This window comes from Dioscorea cayenensis, chromosome 14 (genome assembly GCF_009730915.1).
Source record: "Dioscorea cayenensis subsp. rotundata cultivar TDr96_F1 chromosome 14, TDr96_F1_v2_PseudoChromosome.rev07_lg8_w22 25.fasta, whole genome shotgun sequence".
NCBI lineage: Eukaryota > Viridiplantae > Streptophyta > Magnoliopsida > Dioscoreales > Dioscoreaceae > Dioscorea > Dioscorea cayenensis.
This window is the reverse complement of record NC_052484.1, coordinates 18,961,502-18,985,227: the sequence shown is the minus strand read 5'-3', so window position 1 is coordinate 18,985,227 and position 23,726 is coordinate 18,961,502. Positions and strand designations below refer to the sequence as shown.

General features: G+C 35.4%; 4 protein-coding genes across 9 annotated transcripts; 2 read left to right on the top strand and 2 right to left on the bottom strand.

Moving 5' to 3' along the window:
- Positions 1-95: 95 nt before the first annotated feature.
- Positions 96-6,696, top strand: LOC120275950. Its single transcript, XM_039282687.1, has 15 exons — positions 96-361; positions 1,288-1,414; positions 1,517-1,628; positions 1,721-1,864; positions 2,925-3,029; positions 4,189-4,272; positions 4,852-4,967; positions 5,081-5,182; positions 5,260-5,373; positions 5,482-5,538; positions 5,634-5,700; positions 5,780-5,833; positions 6,008-6,082; positions 6,168-6,203; positions 6,296-6,696. The coding sequence occupies exons 2-15, from the start codon at positions 1,386-1,388 to the stop codon at positions 6,407-6,409; spliced, it is 1,209 nt and encodes a 402-aa protein (XP_039138621.1). The 5' UTR covers positions 96-361; positions 1,288-1,385; the 3' UTR covers positions 6,410-6,696.
- Positions 6,697-7,874: 1,178 nt separating this feature from the next.
- LOC120276428 (pentatricopeptide repeat-containing protein At5g61370, mitochondrial) lies at positions 7,875-14,475 on the top strand. Of its 5 annotated transcripts, none has more exons than XM_039283174.1 (2): positions 7,875-9,451; positions 14,400-14,475. In XM_039283174.1, exon 1 carries the CDS (start codon positions 8,003-8,005, stop codon positions 9,446-9,448), a length of 1,446 nt encoding a protein of 481 aa, XP_039139108.1. In that variant the 5' UTR covers positions 7,875-8,002; the 3' UTR covers positions 9,449-9,451; positions 14,400-14,475. The 5 variants fall into 5 exon arrangements, with proteins under 5 accessions (XP_039139108.1, XP_039139107.1, XP_039139106.1 ...); XM_039283173.1 differs by lacking the exon at positions 14,400-14,475 and adding an exon at positions 13,460-13,591; XM_039283172.1 differs by lacking the exon at positions 14,400-14,475 and adding an exon at positions 12,675-13,452.
- LOC120276429 lies at positions 14,002-15,840 on the bottom strand. Its single transcript, XM_039283175.1, has one exon. The coding sequence runs from the start codon at positions 15,454-15,456 to the stop codon at positions 14,353-14,355; it is 1,104 nt and encodes a 367-aa protein (XP_039139109.1). The 5' UTR covers positions 15,457-15,840; the 3' UTR covers positions 14,002-14,352.
- Positions 15,841-16,891: 1,051 nt separating this feature from the next.
- Positions 16,892-21,792, bottom strand: LOC120275684 (DEAD-box ATP-dependent RNA helicase 20-like). Of its 2 annotated transcripts, XM_039282351.1 has the most exons (10): positions 21,652-21,792; positions 21,006-21,574; positions 20,272-20,451; positions 20,024-20,185; positions 19,756-19,910; positions 18,959-19,051; positions 18,772-18,857; positions 18,460-18,686; positions 17,344-17,577; positions 16,892-17,240 (listed from the first exon to the last, which is right to left on the bottom strand). In XM_039282351.1, exons 1-10 carry the CDS (start codon positions 21,705-21,707, stop codon positions 17,140-17,142), a joined length of 1,863 nt encoding a protein of 620 aa, XP_039138285.1. In that variant the 5' UTR covers positions 21,708-21,792; the 3' UTR covers positions 16,892-17,139. The 2 variants fall into 2 exon arrangements, 1 of the variants encoding a protein (XP_039138285.1); XR_005541132.1 differs by lacking the exon at positions 16,892-17,240 and having other exon boundaries at positions 17,441-17,577; positions 18,317-18,686.
- Between the last annotated feature and the right edge of the window lie 1,934 nt (positions 21,793-23,726).

Genomic DNA, 23,726 nt, shown 5'->3' with positions numbered 1-23,726 from the left:
TGGCACGTTGCGCGAGGAAAACATTCTCGGTTCACGAGTAAAATTCCGTAAACACCCTCCGGGCAAACTTTTAAATACAAATTCACCCTTGGCCTTTTTCCATCTCCGTTTCTCTTCTTCTTTGGCATCGCCTTTTTCTCCTCTCTCTCTCTCTCTCTCTCTCTCGGTGGTTCGCTTTTCATCCATTGGAGAAACGGCTCACGCGTTGGGAGCATTGGAAGGATCCCTAAAGGCGGAAATCTCTCGCTGTTTGGTCTCGGATTCTTGTATATATTTGGGGCTGGATTTGATTTGAGGAACTCGCTGCCCGGGCTTTTTTTTTTTGGGTGATTTTGGTGGGGATCTTGGAATGGGTTATCAGGTGATCTATTTTTTTTTTCCTGTTTGTGATTGCTTTATGGGTTGTTTTTTTTCCAAATCTGCGGTGAATTTCGTTGCTTTGATTTGATTGATTGATTGATGGCTTTGATTTTTTATTTTTATTTTTATTTTGATGCTTGGTGGAGATGGGTTTTGAATGTTTTGATCGTAATGGGCAAGGAAAGTCTCTTTGGTTTGGTTTGGGATGTGCTGTTAATGGAGACTTGGAATTAGGTATATGGGTACTAATAGGAATCATGAATAACACGGTTAAATGCTGTTGTTCGTATTGTTTTAGTCATTGATATTCATCTTGTAGGTATACCTGTTTTTAATTGGGACTTCATCGTCTGTGAGATCAACAAGACTTATTTGTTAGTTTTTGGATTGATTGAAGCTCTGTATATAGGCTTGGCCTTGTGAGTTTTAACTATTTATAGATGGATTTGGGGAATATGATTGGTTTTGTTGGGAGGGAAAATTGTGTAGCTTGGAAAAATCATTGTTTTGTCAATCATGGCCAAAATATGCTTCGACGGAAAAATCAAACCAGTTAATTAGGGATTTGCATGACGTCCTAGAGTCGACAAAAATATGATTTTAAGGGAATTTTGTCTACTATAGTAGTTGCTATGGCATCATTCCTAATTCTCCACCGTGGCAATAGTATCATCTTTGCTTATGTTTATTCGGTTTCCTGGGAAACAACAACTGTTACCTATTGGTGATGGAATTATGTCCCGAGGTATTATGCTGAAGGGTTGTGTTGTGATCATTTCACTTTATTGTGAACAACCTTTGAAGTTGTCTGGTCCATGAGGAATTTTATCATTTTCTTTGTTCTTATAGAACTGCATATGATGCTTCTATTCCTGTATTTCTGTTTCTTTTTTTATCTTGTTATGATGGCTTAAAATTTATACGCAGGGTGCGGACAACTGACATTTATGAACTTCCCGATAAATGTTGAGCATCATCTCACCACAAGACTTAGCCTTTCTATCTGATTATAAAGCCGAACTATCATGGCAAAGCTTGGAGTTGCTGGTCGCAGGTTTATTTTTTGTTTATTTTGTTGGAGTTAATATATTTTTCTTTCATGCTCTATATTTTTTTCGTGTTTCATATTAAACCACGCTTCTGCATTTTGCTACAGTGTATTTTTGAGAAAACCCAATGAGAGTATGCGACTTATCACAACAACAGTAATTGGAATTGTATTTGGTTTCTTCATTGGCATTTCCTTTCCTACTGCTAACATCACAAGGGTACATTTATTTGTCTCTCGGAATTCTGTTGCTCCATAAATTTTGTTGCAGTGTGGATAAGATATTCACATATTAATACCTAAAACTTGCAGCTGCACTTCCCTTCAAGCATATTATCATACATTGAAGACAAGAACTCAGGCATTAAAACACAAGCCTACCTGAACCATGCATGGTCTTCTGCAAATAGTCATAGTAAAAATGATTCAAATTTAGAATCTAATGATATTTTAAAGGTAAGTGAGTTTTTTTTTAGTGTTAAATTCATTTTTATGTTTTCTCTCTTGTTCTAATCTTTAAATTTCAGCCCTTGTAACTTTCATATTTTGTTAATTGCTCACTGTTAAATCCCAAGCATATGTAATCTGAAAGGTCCTGATGCATTTTTGATATGCTTATTAATATAAAGAAGATACAACAACTGAATTTGCTAAAAGCTTAAGCTTAACTTGAGATGTTGGAGAACTAAACTAGTGAACTAAAGGCAAACAACTTCCTGGGTGCCTGGAGGAATTCTTATTAGAGCTTCTCAAAATTGTGTCCAAAAGAAGCAGCTTGGATCATGAAAATATTGGGCGGCACATCAGTTTCAATTTTTTCATGAATTCAAGCGATTGAATAAGGATGTGGACAATGATTCGGAAAGTGAGTATATAAAGCTCTTTCACCTTATGAATTTTTAGAGGAGAAAAATAGTGGGGTGAAAAGGTGAAGAAGAGAATAAATTTTGCAATTGAGAACAAAAGGCTTCGATATATATGGTGTCCAAAATAATTTTTAATTTACATGTATCATCCTTAAGTAAATGTTTCTTAAACTTACTTTGTAGTGCTTTAGAAGCCACAGATTGTGCTCTGATGATCTTTTTTTCACTATTAAGTCCAATGAGTTTTTATTAAGGTTGAGAATAGAAAAGAATATGTTGCTCTAGATTATGGATTCCTTGTCACGCAATACAGCAGTGGCATATTGTTGTTTTATTGTTCTCCTGTGATACTTAGCATGTCTCTTTCTTGTAAATTTTAATCGCATGCCCATTGCAAATTAGTCCTGATATCACAATTGTACCATCATCTTTAAATAGTAGAAGCTAATAAATTGCCATTTCACATTGATTATGACCCAAGATATATTTGTGTAGGTGATCTATGCTAGAAGTTTGCAGTTCTATATATGTGTTTATTGATTTTGTGTTCTTTGACTTCATTCTGCAATTTTGTGATATATGTTGTCCGGTTATTTTTATTTGTGGTATAGAAGCTGAGTTTGTTGATGCTAACTATCTCTGTTTCATAGATATATGTTCCTTCAAATCCTCGAGGTGCAGAACGACTACCACCAGATATAGTTGTTTCAGAATCAGATTTTTACCTTCGCAGATTGTGGGGCGTTCCTAGTGAGGTATATAGCTGCTTCTTTTAATCTTTCCTGCATATGTGATTAAATTATATTTTTCACTTGGACCTGTTGTGTTTTGCATAAGACTGCTGTACTTTCTATTGTCGTTTGGGTAAATTCATATCTTCTTGCCAGTCCCATTTTAGTAGAGCCTACGCCATTTTATATTGTAAATACACAAGAATGTATTATTGGGATTTAATTTAATAAAGCATTGTCTATACTTGATGTTGTCATACACATGATATAAGTTTGAGACACTTCCACATGCAATGTGCAATTCTCTATGATGTTATGATTTTATGATTTTGTCAGCATCAAGGACATTTGCCTTTCCAGTGCTGTAGGTACAAAATAATCATCCCTGCCTTAGATATGATCATGATTTACTTTTATTTTTTATTTGCTTTGAAGTTTATTGACATAAGAAAGGTGCTTTTATTTTTTATTTTTTGTTTATTGTTCATCACTCCATTGTCAAATTTCATGGGAAGGAGCTTGTCCTTAAAAATTACAGGTGGATAATGGACTATTGGTTAGTAGGTCCATAACCATTGTAATAAATGTCATTTTGTATAATGCTGTGGGAGGATTTAGGTATCAAAACAGTTTGCAAATTTTTTTAATTTTATTTTAATTTCAATTTTCCAATTGATCATTCAGTTCTGTAATTTGTAATTGCTGCTTAGGACTAGGCACCATCTTTGGTTTTAAAGAAGTGATTTTGTGGATGGGTGACAGTATTTGTCTCGTTGAATGCTCTTAGAAATACATTTGGTGATATGGTTATGCATCACATGGTTTATCTAGTGTTATTTTATAAAATGGCTGTGAGCAACATGCGATATTGTCAGCTAACTGCTGTCTGTCATTAAATGCAAACAAAGTTAGCAGCAGAACTTTTTTCCAAGAGTCTTAGGTTTGTTTGATATCATATTTTGTATGTGCAAGTCATTTGCTACACATTAAAGGGACAATGCGAGAGACATAGTGATCAGAAATGCATCTTGCAGCAAGCTCGAGCTTGTTTGATTTCATATTTTATTTGTGCGAGTCATTTTCCAGACACTTATAGCAATTTTTTCATATTCAATTATCTTCTAATATTTTTTTAGCATATTTTATATTCTCCGTACTGATTATCAGGTTGAATGTTATGCAGGACTTGGTTATCAAGCAGAAATATCTTGTGACATTTACGGTTGGATATGGCCAAAAAGAAAATATAAATGCAGCAGTGAAAAAGGTTAGTTAAGATACTTCTCTGTCATTGGAAACGAGATCACCAGGCTTTAAAAATCAAGTGTGATGAGATTAATGTCTTACCCTATGTTCATTGGTTTGTATGAAATAGTAGAGTGTGCAAAGTTGGATGTGAGGTGTTAGTTATCATTATAAAATATTTATTTTCCTTTTATATTCTTATACTTTTAATTAACTCATCCCTTGATATTATGAAGCAAACATGGTATGAAGGCTAATATAAGGAGGTGATACAGATGATTAGCTTCATTTTTCAATTGTTTCACTTGCAACAATCTTAAATTTGCGTAAGACCTAGATAGATAAATTGCTTAGAATTTACAAAATATGCATTTTCCTCAAAGAAATAAAGCAGAGAAAAAAAAAAGCTCAAATATTTATGACATTCGGGCATCTAAATTATTCGTGTAAGAATAAATGGAAATATATAGTATATGGCAATTACTTTTAGCATCTAATGGTGGTTTTTTTATATCCTAGGTATCAATATACTAATTTTTGCCTATTTTATCTACTTTCTGCATTTGCTAATAGCAAACTACTGACAATAATGCCCTTGCAGTTCTCTGAAAATTTTACAATCCTTCTATTTCATTATGATGGTCGGGCTAGTGAGTGGGATGAGTTTGAGTGGTCAAAACGTGCTATTCATATCAGTGTCAGGAAGCAGGCGAAATGGTAGGGCTTCATGCCTTTTTTCTTTGTTAGTGTACAATTTCATTTGCTGGTTGTTGTCATCATATGATTGACTAATATTATTTAAATCTCTTAACTCCACTATCTTATCTAAGGTGGTATGCAAAGCGATTTTTGCACCCTGACATTGTGGCTGCATATGAATACATCTTTATTTGGGATGAAGACTTAGGAGTTGAACATTTTAATGCAGAGGAGTAAGTATCCTTCTTAGCACATGCATGTTTTGCTTTGGAAAGTGCTTAATTAATGAGATTCTACCTTGCATTTGCAGGTATGTTAAGCTTGTGAAGAAGCATGGTTTGGAGATTTCACAGCCTGGTTTAGAGCCAAACAAAGGCTTAACATGGCAAATGACAAAAAGAAGAGGTGATCGTGAAGTCCACAAGTAAGCTTTGGTGCATTCACAATGCAGACAAATGATTCTCACTAGTTTATATCTTCTTGGTTTTATTGTGAAGCAAATCTCTTAGCCCATTGTTGTTATATTGGACAGAGAAACAGAAGAAAAACCTGGCTGGTGCACAGATCCTCATTTGCCACCATGTGCTGCGTAAGAGTCCTTTACTTATTTATTCTCAAATTATCACTGCATATCTTTCCATTATACTCTTTTTGACCTTCTTTGCATGCCTCTCTCTAAAATAGTTTCGTAGAGATAATGGCACCTGTATTTTCTCGAGATGCATGGCGCTGTGTCTGGCATATGATTCAGGTAGGAAATAATTTCAACTCGGTAATTCTTACTATTTCCTCAAGAATTCTCCTAATGTTCATGCATGTTGTAACTGCAGAATGACTTGGTTCATGGCTGGGGCCTTGATTTTGCTCTTAGAAAATGTGTAGAGGTAATGTTAACACTAAATAGACATGTCTTATAATACCATCTCATGTCAAACTAACTTCACTTTGATTTCTTTTTTTATTGACTATTGTTATCTACATCAGTCCTATATTTGCAATGGTTATTGTCATAGCTTTCAGTTGATTTTTTTTTTTCCTTTTTATGATTACTCAAATAGCCGGCACATGAGAAGATCGGAGTTGTGGATTCTCAATGGATCGTTCATCAAGTTGTTCCTTCCCTTGGAAATCAGGTGAACAAGATAGATCACAAATCATTTACAGGTGCAGAGTTGCTGGTTTTTTTTTTAACTTATCTTCTTCTTTGTCTTTCGACAGGGCCAGGCAGAAAAGGGCAAAGCACCATGGGAAGGGGTAGGTCAATTATACAACAAAAATAAATACTTTGCCTCTTCTATGTGTATCTTATATGCTGATGTTGAAGCTGATTTTATCGAAAATGTCAGGTGAGGGAGCGGTGTCGAAAAGAATGGGGCATGTTCCAAACCCGACTAGCCGACGCAGAGAACGCATATTACAAGGAAAAGGGGATCACACCTCCGAATTCAACAAAAGTTTAGGAATTTTTTTCTTCTTTTATGCCATCATGGTTAGTAGATTCTGTAGTTCCATAATACATAATGTAGCTTTATGTAGAAGTTCCTTCATCGTCATCATCGTTATCGATTAGTGATGACTTTGTTTCTAGAGAACTCTGTGGACTTTAATTGAGCTTCCATATTAGGTTGACCCCAGAAAGCTCATAGTTTTTCCTCTTTTTGTATACCAATTTGAACAGAGCCTTTGTGGAACTCTGAAACTGAGACCATTTTAGTTTATGAAGGAGAAGCAGGGCTGTTGTTGTTCACTGTTCCATCTTGTTGACAGTGAAGATATGTAAATATTTCTGGTTTTTTTGCTAATTATATTACTCCAGAAAGTTTAAATCAGAGCTGAATTCAGAGGCTTGGCAAACATTTAATATGATTTTTCGTACTATTTTTCCCCAAAAATCAATGTCCTTACCGCCCATAAAACAAGCTTATGTGAGGTCTCATATTTTGGTCATGGTGATCAGATATGAAGTTTTTAATATATACCTCACATATTTTGGTCATGGTGATCAGATATGAAGTTTTTAATATATATATATATATATGTATGAGCATACCATTTTTGGGGACTTGTGTGGATTCCCGGAGCTATTAGATTAACATCCAAGGGTTCCATGTTATAGCATTGCCCCGTCCCTTGTGTTATAATAATTTTTATTCACTTTCGGTTTTTTTCCTTAAATTCTCTTTCATTTATTTATTTTTTATCATATATGATCATTTAACGCTTATTTTATATATAATACATTGGTTGTTTAAGAGTCATGAGCTCAAAACAAGTTTGGAGTGAAATATCATCAACTAAATTATATATATATATATAAAAATTTTAACTCAAAATCATTTGTTTAAGAGTAATGCTATTCCATCCTAATAGCTTCTCCGAATTCATTACACATATGAGGTGGTATCCTTGTCACTAATGACATGGCGACAATATCATACCTAATGTTTCCTTCTTTCTCTCAACTATCAATATATATTAAATGGGAAGCTCAGAATGTGGCTTTTTTCTCTCAAATCTCATGAAACCCTAGAACAGGGTGGATTGCCGGCGTGACAAAGAGGTTTAGAATATATTTCTCTCAAATCTCATGAATCATAGAAATAGGGGATGGATCACTTGCACGCTGACTCTATTGTTGAAGAAGCTCTAAATATTTCTCTTTCTCTCAAATCTTATAAAACCCTAGAAATTGAGTATGGATAGCCGACATGACAGCTCAATTGTAAGAGAAGCTCAAAATATACATCTCTCTCAAATCTCATAAAACCCTAAAAATTGGCGATAGATTTGTAGCTAGACTTGTATCCATAAGAGAATCAAAAACATGCTGAGCTTGACGAGATCTTATTCACTGGAGAAGAGTAGAACTTTATTTTGGTTAAGGATGCTACATCTATTGTTATGCGGGCACCACATCATTAGTGACACGGATGCCACCTCATTCGTTCGTGTAATGAATTCGGAAAAGCTATTCGGATGGAATAACATTACCCAAATTTAAACTAACTCTCTTGCCATATATATATATAAAATTAATAGTAAAATAGAAGAGAATGGGTATCTCCAAAATTTCAGCAACCCAACAGTACTTGAATATCAACTCCATCTCTTCCTTGCAAACCCTAACCACCGTCGTCATTCATGGCGTCGGATCCCTCGACGACATGGATACCACCCTCCAACGCCTCCACCTCCCTGTCACTCCATCTCTCTTCCTCCAATTCCTCCATTCCTTCAGGAATCCCACCATCACTTCCGCTAGAAGGCTTCTCCGATTCTTCTCATGGTGCCGTCGCCAGGAGAACGATCGATTTCCGGCGCCGGTGTTTGGAGACGATGCTTTCAATATGGTGATCCGTGCACTGGCTCAGATGAAGGATTTCACTGCCGTGATGGCCGCTGTTGCTGATCTTCAGAAGGAGGGCAGGAGGATGGATCCGCAGACCTTCGAGCTTGTTGTTAAGACCTTAGTCAGCTCCGGCAAGCCGGAGGAGGCTGTTCGGCTGTTCAGGAGAGTGGAGGAGAAGCGGGAGCTGCTGGTTCGCCGGAGCGCTGACGATGGTGAATGGTCTTGTGCCTCCGCTGTGATCCAAGCTCTCTCCGCTAAAGGCCACGCTAGAAAGGCCGTCGGTGTTCTTTGGCATCACAAGGACAAGCTTGTCGATGCTGGCTCGAATATCAGTCGGAGTATCCTTCATGGGTGGTGCGTTCATGGGAATGTCGGCGAGGCTCGCCGTATTCTTGATCAGATGAAATCCGGAGGAAATCCTCCAGGGCTCGCTTCATATAATGACTTCCTCTACTGCGTGTGCAAGAGAAATCTTAGGTTCAATCCCTCTGCTCTCGTCCCGGAAGCCACCAATCTCATGGCGGAGATGAGAGCCTCTGGCGTTGCTCCGACCACCGTAAGCTACAACATCCTTATCTCATGCCTGAGCAAGACGAGGAGGGTCAAGGAGGCCTGTGGAATTCTCCAGTCCTTGATTCAAGGAAAGGGGAGCTGCTCCTGCTCTCCTGATTGGGTCTCCTATTATCTTGTTATCAAGCTTCTCTATCTCACAGGGAGATTTGGCAGAGGGAATAAGCTTGTGGAGCATATGTTTGAGATTGGGATGGTACCTGGTGTGAAGTTCTACCATGGTTTGATTGGTGTTCTCTGTGGAATGGACAAGATGAAGTATGCACTTGAGATGTTTGATAGAATGAAGCAGTCCGGACTGGTGAGTAATGGAGCTATGTATGATTTGTTGATTGAGAAGCTCTGTAGGAATGGTGAATTCGACATGGGTCGGTGTCTATGGGATGAGGCTTTGGAGAGGGGCATTGTTCTCCAATCCTCCAGTGATCTATTGGACCCTCTGAAGACTGAGGTTTTCAAACCAGTGAGGCCGTTGAAGAAGCTTGATGCATCTGAGTACAAGATGTTAATGCTGAAGGCCAAAGGTGTTCGAAGAGCTAGAGTGAAGCTCAAGCCTAATAAGTGCCATTCCAGAAGCTGACAGGTAACTGCATCTTAAGCTTTAATTATTCTATTCATGCCTTGCTTTAATCCTGATAGGTGCTTTATCTTGTTTAATTTTCTGTAGCAATATGCAATTTATTTTTGTGTTCATGATTGTTCTATTGCTTTTCATGATACTCAAGTTGAGGACATTTTGTAGATAAGCATAATTACTATGCAAGCATTACTCAAGTTGAAATAAATAGCAATAACAAAAGAACTCTTGAATTTGAGTATGGAGAATCGGTTTGATGAGTTCATGAGTGGAAAACTGAAGACGAGATCTTGATGGAACCGTCAAAGATACCTTTTGATTCCAACAACACCAGCATATTTGCTCTTTCTTGATGGAAGAACCTCCTTATCTATAGCCCCCACCAATCATCCTCTTGCATCATACTTCCCAATGTCTCTAGACAACCTTTGTGCCAAGGTCTCTTAAGTCACAAATTCAATTGTAGTTCATTGGACAATGGATTTAACTAGTGAATGGAACAACATTGCACCCTATGAGACTTGGAGATTGTGGATAAATCATATAATGAGCATTTTGCTTATTGGAAGACATCTGTGGGAAGAGACGCAGATGGCAATGATGCTTTTTCATACCTCTACATATCACTATTTACCCAAAACCCAAAAAGCTGTGTGTTGTTTGCAAGTGCACTTCATACCTTGTGCTCACATGATTCACCATGCACAAAACTGTGCTACAATTGATGTTAGAGTGACACACCATAATTTGCATTTTCGAGAGATCCTTTAGCTCCTGACATCAGTATAAATTCAGTATATCCGTAATTGTGCCTGTTCTCCCTAGTCTTGGGCTTCAATTATTGAAAGAAATATCCAACAAAGATAAAGAACATTGGAAGAAACCATAGTATATCACTCAAAATATCCATTAGGAAGATTGTGTAAGAAAAATACACAAGTATGATGTCAACTGAAGATCTATTAAAGGAAACATTGTTTGCCCCTTTCTCCTCTTCTTTTTTTGGTACTTTTTCCAATGCTTTGCTCCTATCTTATTTCACCTTGTCATGGTGCCATGTTTTCAAGCATCAACAATCCCAAGTTGTGGCTCAAACTCTTAAGATGCTGAACTCTACTCTTATAACAGAGTAAGAGAGTTTATTTTCATCTCATTTATTGTGTCATGGAATGCGCATCACTCCCATTCAACATTGATGCTAATCTTGCTCAATATCTTTAAATAAATAGAAACTGTTATCGATTCTAACTTTTGTTGTTATAAAAACAACTTTTACATGCTTTGGATTAGACGGCAATAGTGTTCAAAGGAGAAAACAAATTAGAGAAGATGAGAGGTTTTAGAGATCAGACCTGTCTTCTTGCTTTAAATGCAATTGCATTTGTCATTCATGTGCATTTGCTTGACATGATTTCCTAGTTAACATGCCTCAAATATCTCCATCTTTCTGGTGGGTCAAGCTGCAAGGTGTAGCACCTTGAATGGTAAAACGAGAATCCGTGCATTTGATTTGGATAGACATGTCCTGTGGTTGTTGCCTAGGTGCTAGGTGAAGTTTATCCGCATGATTTCTGGATGAATTTTATTTACAGATGCCTTTTCCGATGATCAGGAATCTTCTTCCAACTTTCTGTTTCCAGAAAATGATATCCACATTATGAACATTCCATTCACATATGTAAATGCCAGAAAACATAAATAAAAAGAAAAAGAAAAAGAAAAAAGATGAGTGACATATAAATAGTTGATACATCAGCATGCCTTTGTTTGGTTCAGCTTACAGAATCTGGCTAGCACTCGAGCCCGCAATCTCAAGATAAAGAGCATCAGATTCCTGATATTATCTGGACTAAAGTAAGGGCATTAGATTCGCTTGATCTTTAGTCTGTAAGTTCTGCTGAGTCTATAAATTCATAGGAGGAAACCCAAATGATATCAAACACTTGAAACTCTCAAAACAGTTAGCAGCTTGCCATAGACAAAGCCCTCCAGGAGAAGAAGAAAGGAACAGAACTACAAAAATGGCTCCTGTGAACTTCCAGCAAAAATACAATCAAGGCAAGTATCAGGATGATAAACCTGCAGATGATTACTGCACTTATGTCACTAAGATGGCAAGGATGACTAGCATATGTGATGGCCCTCATTTTGGGAATCTCTCCTCAGTGTTCAAGAAGCAAGAAGAACCAAATCCAGTGGTGAATAACCAACCAATACCACAGCAGGCAACTGATCAAAGGAAACCCCGTGGCATCTTTGGCCAGCCACATCACTTGGAAACTTTCAAGAACAGTGTCATGTCTGCAAACACCAACAAAGTTTAGGATGCTGGTACATGTTTCTGGGTGAGTATGCTGAAAACTTGGACCGGAGACATCTAGTATTGTCATAAGCTTACTTTCATGCGGCGGATGAAATAAAGGACTACTATCTATGTAATACACTATATGGATGTGTATATGTAGTTATGGATGCCTTGGCTGCAGGAGTGCCATCTATAAATAAATTTCACTCTTGCCTACTACATTCAGCTGCCTGTGTGTTTGTTATGCTCTCTTGTGTAATATTCCGCGCGCATGAATATTTATGAACTTTAATTATAAGAACTTGGATTGACATATACAAATGTTTTGGATTGTGGTTGCTAAATCGGATTGGATCTTTCCATTTTGTTATTACTTTGGAGGATTGAAATTGATTGTCATAGTAATTCTCTTGAAGGACGGTACTCCTTATGGTCTGAGTTTCATACTCTCATTTCAGAATAACATAATTTTGTTGCATGTTCAACAGAAAGCACAGATTCTTCAAAGGGCAAGACATCTGCTTGATCCTTTAAGGGTGGTGGCACGAATGATTGGCACTAATCAGTTATGCATCGGTTTAATACTCAAACAAAACACGCTCTACTTTGGTATTATACATTTTGCCCTGATTGTTTGACTTGATTTTACATAGTTAAAGGACTAGCCTATGTTAAGGTTATCTTGATTTCCTTGACTTGCCATGGATGATTACATGAGGGTAAATAATAAGAACTCAGATTGACATATACAAATCCTTTGGATTGTGGTTGCTAAATTGGATTGGTTCGTTTCATTTTATAATAACTTCATGAGGATTGGAAATTGATTGTCATAGTAAATCTCTTGAAGGACGGTACTCCTAATGGTCTGAGTTTCAGCCACTCTTACTTCAGAATAACATAATTTTGTTGCATGTTCAACAGAAAGCATAGATTCTTCGAAAGACAAGGCATCTGCTTGATCCTCTAAGGGTGGTGGCATGATTTGATACTCAAACAAGACACACATTACTAAGGTATTATACTTTTGCCATGATTGTTTGACTTGATTTTATACACAGTTAAAGGACTAGCCTCTGTTAAGGTTATCTTGATTTCCTTGACTTGCCATGGATTACATGAGGATAAATAATAAGAACTCTGATTGACATATACAAATCCTTTGGATTGTGGTTGCTAAATCGGATTGGTTCGGTTCATTTTATTATAACTTCTTGAGGATTGGAAATTGATTGCCATAGACGGTGCTCCTTATGGTCTGAGTTTCAGAATACCATAATTTTGTTGCATGTTCAACGGAAAGCACAGATTCTTCGAAAGACAAGACATGTGCGTGATCCTTTAATGGTGGTGGCATGATTCGATACTCAAACGAGACACACACTACTAAGGTATTATACTTTTGCCATGATTGTTTGACTTGATTCGACACAGGTAAAGGGCTAACCTCTGTTAAAGTTATCTTGATTCTCTTGACTTGCCTAGGATGACATTAGAATAATACTATCAGTACAGTAGGATAATCTACAAAAGTTTTTCATGGTTGTGTATTTGTGTGTGCAGTAGTAGACAAATTCATGAGATAATATTCAATATTTTGGATGTGCATGCACAGTTCCAAGCAGGTCTCTGGGAATGTTGTTGTTGTGTTTACATAACTTGTTTGTTTGCCTTGATTTAATTTTCATTTTTCTTTTTTAAAATTTCAGATGGTTGTAAAATGTTGAGCCATAGGACTGTTCCTATGTGTGTTTATGTGGGTGTGTAAGGATCAAGGGAAAATAGACTAAAAAGCAATACAAAAGGATAAGTATTTCATTCAATCAGCAATATTATTTTCTTATCTTAGCAAACAAGAATTTTATTTATTTATTTATTTATTTATTTTGTTGATTGCTGATAAAATCTAAATGTACCAAAAAGTCTGGAATTATATTATTATTATTATCACTCAAACAACTTTAGATGATGAACTAGTTTGTTTCAAGTTATTCTTTCCCATATACCACTTTTGTTATAAGATCATTTTTTTTTTCTCACAAAATTAAGATAATTGAGTACTTGCAATAATATTACAATATACTAATATCAATTATTAAGTCCAAATACATATATATATATATATATATATATATATATATATATATATATATATATATATATATATATATCAATAATAAGAACTTTAATTATAGGATAATTATTTCAAACCTTATTAATCTAAGAAATGACAGTAAATTCATTAAACTTGAAGAAAATATCACCACAATTAATATGGCTAACAAATGAAATCATGAACATTCAATCTTCTCTTTGATTATTCTTCTAAACTCTCACTAATTCACATTTTACATCAAAATAAGATATTTACAAACCCAAATGATAATCTTAAGTTCACCACAAACAAAAAGGCATCAACTTCTCAAATAGAAAGCTAACAATATTACATCAAAGACAATGAATTTTTACCAGCCTATAATGTCTTAAAAAAAGGCGGGTTATATGATAAACAATTTTATTTTATTTTTATATCTAAATAAAGAATTCTCTAGCTCAAAACAGATATTCAGTAAATCATATAATCTATGGTAAGAAATCTTCATCAACTACTTTGATAGCTATATGCATTTTCTCGTTTGCAATTACCAGGCAGTAGAAACCGATATTTATCGGCATTCTGGATTAAATACTTGGGAAGATTGACTGCAGAATACGAGTGCGGTATCGGCCCCATCTTCCCAATTAAATCCCTGAAAGTGTACTCCTCTGGAAGCATATCAAACAAGTCTTTTCCTCGACAAATCACATCCTGAATTCTCGACGGATTCAAGAAGTAATTGAACCGAACACGATCAACATGACTGTATGCCTTCATCTTAAAAATGAAGTCGGGAATGTAGCGGAAACAAAAGCTGCAGTGCCAACCAGAGTCCGACAATATGCTATCAGTACGACGAAAATGTCCGTATCGTGTCTTACCAGGCCGATACCGATGAACTGAGGCTCTCCAACTGTTGTTGTCAATAAAGAACTCGAATGAATAAAGATAGTTTCGGAGCCTCAGGTGAAGTATCTCAGGAATATCATCACACCATCTAAGCAGGTTGATCGTGTGGCCACTCGGAATCTCATCAACATCGGACATTATCAGCAAATCATCATCACGAATGCCGGCAATCCTGATGAGCTGGTCCAGTGCTATCCTCTGATATGCTTCCTCGACGAAAGGGTTCTCGCCCCTCACAAACCTTCCACCTACTGTGCCATAAGTGAGTTTAGAATCAAATGACTTGAACAAATGCCGATTCTCCGCGAAGAAAAGAGGCTTCTTGACACCGGTGAATGTCGAATTGGATTCGAGAATGATAAATTCTGATACATATGGGTAAAGCTCATTCCACCGAATAGCAAGAATGTCAATCTCATTGCTGAAGAGCACCGCATCGAAAACACGGCGGGGCGTATCGCGAGCTGTCCATCCATGAAGCTGGCAGAGTTCCTTCATTGAAACATTCTCATGGTAATAGTGAGGTATATCATTGAATGCCTTTGGAGGGGATTGCCACAGTGGCCGGAGAAAGTAAGATATCTTTTGGCCATGAAGATATAGACTGAAGATCAATGCCGGAACACCGATGACAAGAAGCACTACATATTTGATATTAGAAAACTTGTAAGAAGAAGAACTGCATCCAATCTTCAACATTATTAAATAACTTTAAAATTTTTTTTTTTTTTTTTGAACATCAAACACAAAGGACAACTCTTTGGGGCATTTCAGCAAGCATCAAGTGGGCATAATCAGTTTTTGAACATCAAATAGGACTTAAGTTCAGAGGAAAAACAAGAACTATAGTAATGTACATGCAAGCAAACACAGGAAACAAAAAAAAAATGAAATTTTGAACATTGAATAAAGAGAAATAAAGGAAATAAAAAAACAAGAGATTAATAAGGGATAACTAGATGACAAAATTATAATTAATGGTTGATGAAAGAAGAGAGGTGAGTGTTTTGAGGATACCCACAAGCACTGAACGCAAAGAATTAGTGTCTATTGTGATTGAGTGGCAGGGAAACAGTCCCAAGATTGGAAAATGCCCAAAGAATCGCAAGGATTTGAGGGTGATATTTGGAGTGATGGCATGGTGTGGGAAAGGAATTGGAATACTTGGCACACAGAACAAAAGATGGAATAGAATAATGTGTTTTTGGTTTCTTTATCTATAAATTCTTCATGTTTTTCAATATTCCTCTTAATTAGTCATTTTCTGATTTTTTTTTTATTTTTTGAAAATACAAGAAGGACCAGGCTGACCAACTACATAGCTTATAATCGTAGAATTTATTAGATTTCCAAGCAGAATGAGTTAAGTTCTTTTTGTGATTTTGTCAAGACATTAATTTAAAAGGTCAGTTTCTTATTTCGATAATTCTCAAAAAAAATTTCAATCAACTAGAGTGTGGGTTGAATTGTAGAATAAGAATGAGAATAAAATAAATGAGAATAATAATGGTATTGAGAAAGAATGGTAATAACAATAAAAATCGTATTTAGTTGGAATAAAATTTATTGGAATTAAAAAAGAGAAAGAGGGAAATGTCGTAAAATTACTATTTTGCTCTTAGTGCTAATAAATAATATTGAAATATTATTTATGACAAAAATTTTAATTTGTAAAATATTTATATTTTATATTTATTTAAATTATTACCAATATTAATAAAATAATTTACTTTATGATTAATTTTAATTAATATAATTAAAACATTTGATGTATTATTTTTTTAAAATAAAGATATGATAAAACTACTCTATTTCGAAATAATTTAGATATTGTTATTCATTTTAATAATTATAATTAAATATTTATATTAAATAATTCATATTATAATTATTATAAAATTAAGAAATATTAAATATTTATGAGAAATGAGAGCAAATATATGAAATCACATCAATTCCTCCCCCATCACCAAGATAATGAAAATCAACCTTTAATTCCATACGGTGAAGATTCAATTCCTATTCCGGTACTATTCAAACGGGTAATAACATTAAAACTTGTGTCTATTTCCATTGCTCAGAAGTCATTACCCCCATCCAAACGTGCTTAATTTAATTTCTTTGAATTGTAAGATGATTTAAATCTTGGGGTTTTCCCTGCAATGATTTAAATTATAGATAATACAGGGTGTTTTCTGCAAAGCGGGCAAAAATTTTGTCATAATCACCTACCTTGCAGTCATAAACACTGTAAGCAGAATACTATCTATCTGGTGTTGACTGTTGAGACACAAAATACATATATTTGAATGGTTTATATCTAAGAAAACAAAACAAGTCAGTGACACTCCCAAATCTTTGCATCCTTTGAAGTACTACAAATCACCAAGGCCGACTATGTCCAAGCGGGGTCATGTTCGATCCAGATATCGTTGAACGATTGCCATAGCCTCTGCCCCTTGACCGGAAATTACCTCGAGAACCTTGAATAAATATACAGTGTTTATTAATTAATTAAACAAATCGATGACAATACAGTAATGTTTGTATATATATATATATATATATATATATATATATATATACCTCCCGCCGTAGCACCACTGGATCTAACTATTGTGGACAATGCAGGACTGACCATCTGACCAGCCTCCTGAAGGATCTTGCTCAGTTCCCGCGCAAACTTGGCATTTGAATGTGTGAAGAAAGTGAAGGCAGTGCCCTTAGCGCCTGCCCGCCCGGTTCGGCCTATCCTGTGTACATAATCCTCAAGACTTGTTGGAAAATCATAATTGATCACGCATTTAATGTCTTTGACATCTGCAACCATATGAAACAATTAGTAGTGATAACCAAAAGCTATGGTCATACAAGAACTATGAACAGATATAATCATATTCCTAGAGCTGTATCTCTCGAGTACGAAAGCACCACTCTAAAGCCAGGAAAAAGTTGCTAGGAGTCGGCTCATGGTTGCAAATATGTTGCTAAATCATATACAACAGGAGATATAGTTAAATGTTATCATGAGTCGATTGGGCTGCTACACTGAACCAGTTTCAAAAGTCTACTAGGGCAGTGGCAACTTCATCTGTCAACCATGTCACCGAGACAACTGTGAACTGATAAAAAAAATCACACAAATCTAGTGTCAGGTCTGCGTTTTGTAAATCTACAGCATTTAGACTTTATTCAAAAGTAATGTCTCAGATCCATGGAACACGATAAGCAGTTGCAAATCTTAAGGTGCTAAAGCAAAGTAACTATTAAAAGTACTTCGATGCTTTCTGAACAAATGGTAGATTTATCGGCAGTGAAACCAGGAAAAAAGAAAAAAAGTTAAGAGACATCAAATCAACCCTGGTATGAAGGGAATGAGTGATTAGATATCCTTAAAATCACCTATAATAACTAAACTAAGAATCAAGAATGTCAATATGTCACTATAATCGTAATTATCTGAGAAAGTCCGGTGCTAAAAGGTCCTCTGGTTAACACTGCCAACTGTTCAAAAGTGTTCACACTCGGGTGAGGTAAACAAGTAGAACATAGTTACTACCTCTGTTATGATGGCACCTCATGACACACCATCGACCCATAATATTCAGTTTGCAAAAAACTGGCCAGCAGCCCACTGACTCTCCATTGTTGGAGTTTGGAAGTCAACAAGATTCTAAGAACCCTAACACAAAATAGCCCTACCAAGACCACGTGCCGCCACATCAGTGGCAGTCATTATCGGACTATTGCCACTTTTAAACTCTGAAAGAACCCAGTCTCGTTCAGCTTGAGCTTTATCACCATGGATAGATAAAGCAGGCCATCCGTCCATCCTCAGTTTCCGGGTAACTTGATCACATCCTTTCTTTGTTTCAAGAAACACTAGAATCCGGCTTCCATCCATCAATTCACCCAGTAATTTAATTAATCTGCAAAAAGAAAATAAGTTGTGTGAAACTTAATATCAGCGCACCTTTTTTAATATCCCAAATAATGAAAACGTTAGCATCATACCTGGGGTACTTCTCATGCTCAGACATAACTTCAACAATTTGGTTAATTGATTGATTTGCTTTAAGGACAGGAGATCCAATTATGACCTGCAAAGTCAATGAGAATCACAATGCTAACACTTGATACTGGCCAGTGAACTTCAATAAAAGTTGAGATCATAAGCATCATAATCATTAAGATATCAAACCTTATAAGGGTTGTGTAAAAATTGCCTTGCCAAAGCCTCCACTTCTCTTGGCCATGTAGCACTCCAATATAAAGTTTGTCTGTCAGGCCGGATCTGTAAATAACATAAACCCTTCAACTCAGTTAAACAATCCTTTCAGAAACATCAGGCAAAAACTAAATCCATTGATAACTGAAAATGATTAACCTCACACTAAATTGACAAAAGCACAAAATGAGTTACCAATCAATGAAATCATCTGAGTTGCAGAGCCATCAAAGGTTATGATCAGTTCATGAAGGATAAGGGAAGCACAGAGATGGTGAAAAATAATAAACTAGAAAACATATCCGAAAGTAATGCTGGCAGTCAAGGATCTACAAGTCAACATAATATTGGCCAGATCTGTTTGAAATATGCAAAAATGGATCCTCAATACAACATGATTCAAGTGTTAGAAAAGCTCTAATTAATCTAAGCAAAGGTCATATAATCTGTGTTCATCAGTTTGGACCTTGTTAAACCTAACGACTATTCTTATATCCTTGTTCCCTCCAATTAAATGAAGTTCAGATTTTGATGAATAGGAGATATGAGGGAGTGAGAAAATATCTTTATCTTCTTTTTTCATGTTGACGGAAGTTTCTACCATAATATATGACTTTGTGCTCAGGAAGTGGAAGACCTCTTAAATTGAAGAACACAAAAACAACACTCAAATTAAAGCAAACTTTGAAAAAAACGAGAGCTTAGGTTTTGACAGAGACTCATGCACACAACCCAAAAAAATAAAAAAAAATAAAATAAAATAAACATACTTGTGAAACAATTTTTCTTATCTGAGGTTCAAATCCCATGTCCAACATTCGATCAGCTTCATCCAGAACAAGATAAGTTACCCTTCTCAAATTTGTATGGCAAGCTTCCAGCATATCGATCAGTCGACCAGGTGTTGCAATGACAATTTCAACACCTGAAAAAGCATCATAGTATTGACTAAATAAACCTTAAACTTACAAACCAGGAACACTGTGCTGAAAATGGAAGCATGCAGAAATCTTCAGCAAGTGCAACTAGAAACTAAACCTCTTTTAAGGTCACGAATCTGTGGTCCCTTTGGAGCGCCACCATAGACACACGTGCACCTAACATTTGAATGTGATCCAAACTTGATAGCTTCTTCCTGTATCTGAACAGCCAGTTCCCTTGTGGGCGCTAAGACCAACACAATAGGGCCATCACCATGAGCTGCAATGAAGATTAACAGGATTAAAAAGCAAATTTATAAAAGAAAAATCAAGGGTTCTGAGATTTTACTATTAAAGGAGTCCAACCTAATCGGGACTGTGCATTTACATGAACCAATGCAGGCAACAGATATGCGAGTGTTTTTCCAGAACCAGTCTCTGCAATACCAATCAAATCTCTTCCCTTTAGAGCCATAGGCCATCCCTGAGATTGAATAGGTGTTGGTTCCACAAAACCACATTTAGCAATTGCCTGAAGACAGTATTCTGCAACAACAATGACGGCAATCTATAAGGACGATGGATAGTAATCACTATAGCAACCTTAGAAGTAACCAGAAAGGCATGCAAGGATTTGTTCAACGTCAACTAAATAACCGAGTAGCATTTTACTAAAAGTGTCAAACATGCCATCAACAAACCAGGTTGCAGCACAACAGGCTCCGAACCAGTCACGTGTCCGTCAAATCAGCATATTATCATGGGTAATATCAAACAAATGATGAAATTATACATCCTCCAAATAAGCAGTTTTTGTTTTAAAAATCCTAAGAGGAAAAGCCATCGGAGAACAATTATTTCAAAGACAACAAGACAGATAAAACAAAAGGGCATTCACCAACAAAGAAATAGGCATCATCCACACTTTGCCTAGGTGATCAACAAAAGTTTCAAGTTCTTAAATCACATTCACATTAAGCTCATAGTTCAGTAGCATAAAAATGGGATCTTTACCCAGAAAAGGGGTCTAAATTGGCATGACAAACTAGAGAATTCTCTCAAAATATGAAAAACAGTTAAACACCAAGATCTCAGAATACCTGGAAAATTCGCCTCACTAAAGGACCTAATAGGTTTTGGAACATCACGTCCTTCCACTGTGATATCCCGGGACCTGCGATAAAACACAACTTCCTGCTCCGACATTGCCTGCACAGAAGGACTCTCAACATAAAAATTCTTTTCAAAATGAATAAGATCCTGGAAATCCTGCTTAGGAAGAGCAACGCTATCCAGCTCGTCCCGAGACTTCCCAAAATCTCTACTACCACCCCGTCCCCCTCCTCGTCCACCATCAAAGACCCTTCCAGACCCTCTCCCACGTCCGCCACCACCTCTGCCACCACGGCACCCATCTCTACCACTGCTGCCGCCTTTCCCAGCATCAAAATCTCTATGTCCCCGAACTCCACCAGGACCAAAACCAGAAAAACCTGGATCCATAAAACCACCTCGACCTCTACCCATTGGACCACGGTCCATATCTCTACCAGCTGAGAACCCCGGACCAAGAGGACCTGCAAACGGCGCGCTTCCACCACGGCCAGCGGCCGTGAACCCCATACCACCGCCGCCCATCGGTGCCCCAACCGGCGGCCGCATTAGATCACTATACAACAAAAAAGAAGACCAAAATCAGAATAATTGCTAAAAATTCAGAGATTGCGAAGTGAGGAAAACCATCACCTTCTCCGATCTCTGTAGGAATTAGGGTCTCCATATCTCACGTCGAAGGGATTCATTGTGGGAATCGTCGTGTTTCTCTTCACGGAGGAAACTAGGGTTTATAAACGAAGAGGAAAGAACAACGAACGCCGCCGGAATATAAATAGACTACTACGTACGTCATTACTCTACAATAAAAAAAGAAATGAAAGAAAAGGAGACAATTTATTACTTGGTTTATCCCATTTTTTTTTAAAAAAACAATTTATTATTATATTATTTATTAATATATATTTTTAAAAATTTCACCCTGAAAAATGCCAAATAAAGAGTTTATTTGATTTCAAAAGTCAAACCTTTTTGTAAATAGACTATTTTCAGCTAAAGCTATTTAATTCAAGTGGTTAAAAATAGTATAACATAAAATTTTTAAGTGGAGTGTAAATCAGTGAGAATTGAAATATTCTTTAAAAGAATTAATTTATGGATGATGTTGTATTTCACTCATAGCTGTGTATACTTAACAGATGCGTTCAAGCAATAATTCACACATGGTAGAAATACTAATATTATTATTTACACGCAATAAAAATACTTATGTGCATATCATTTTTTTGTAAAAAACTCTTGTTATTAGATTTAAAATTTCAGGAGATCCTATAATGACCGAATTGTCCATTTGTGTACATTACCTAATTGTAGTTAATAATAATAGTCCACGGTGTCTAATAATTGTGTAATAGTACAGTAACTAATAATAAAATCTATCTATCATCGATATAAATAACAACAGTTAAATTATAATTTAATAGCTATCATCAAATATTTCTAAATTTTGAGAAGCTAAGGACCTAGAAAACAAATATTATATATATATATATACCGTATTCAATTCTATAGAAAAAAAAAATTGGTGAAATGAGCTCTTATATCAATTTTCAAGATTTTCTGAACATTTTTTGTGATTTATTTATATTCAATTTTTTTTTGGTAAAAACTATCAATGGGGAGTAATGTCTTATTCTTTTCTTAAAGCCAAAGCATTTGTTGCTTGTCCATGATTTTAGGGCAAAAAACAAAAAAATAAAAAAACAAAAAAACATTTCAAGCATAAACTATTTACTATTTTAAAGATTTTTTAAACATATTTTACAACCAATGATCATATCCATGATTCTAGGGGAAAAAAACATTTCAAGCATAAACTATATTAAAGATATTTAAAAAATATTTTATAATTAATGATCATTTAGTCTATTAATATTAATTATTTTTTATATAATTTAAAAAAACAACTCTTATATAAGTTATTTATTTCAAAGAGTATTTAAAATCAAACTCCAAAACTAAGGTATAGTGAAAGCACAAATGTGTTGAGGAATTAATTATTTTATAATTTATAAAAAAAAATATTATCCAATTTTAAAAACCAACCCACCTCACGAAAAAGCTATTTCTAAGATATTCAGGCACAATTTATGATTTATGTTATATATTTAATTTTGTTGAAAAAAGTGAAATTTTAAAAGGCAAACCATTTTAGGAATAAGCCATTATCAAAATTTCATTGACATGTTTTATTTATTATATATATATATTCAATTATTTATAAAAAAAAAATAATTTTGTTTTATCGTGGACAAACTACTTGATACATATTTTTTTATTATTTCGCATTAACTATATATTATGACATTCTATATAAAAGTCAAATGCCTTCCTTAACTATTTTGGAAGTGTGAAATAACCTCTCACTACAATTTTAATAGTCTTAGTATTTTAGGAATAAGCCATTTTCAATATTTTTTAAAATTTTATACATTTTATTTATTAAAAATTAGTGTAAAATACTAAAATACGCTGCTAGTCCAATTTGGAAAAAGCCAAAGCAGGGTAAAATGGTTGCGGGTTATGGTTAAACACATTTTGGTTTAACAAAATTATAAAAAAAAAAAAAAAAATTTAACTAACTCTTTAAATAAAAAATAATTAATAAAATGAAAATATAAGATATAACTATGTTCTTTAGATAATTAACAAAAAATTCAGTGTTGCTAACATGTCAACTTATCATATAATGAGATCTAACTATCAAT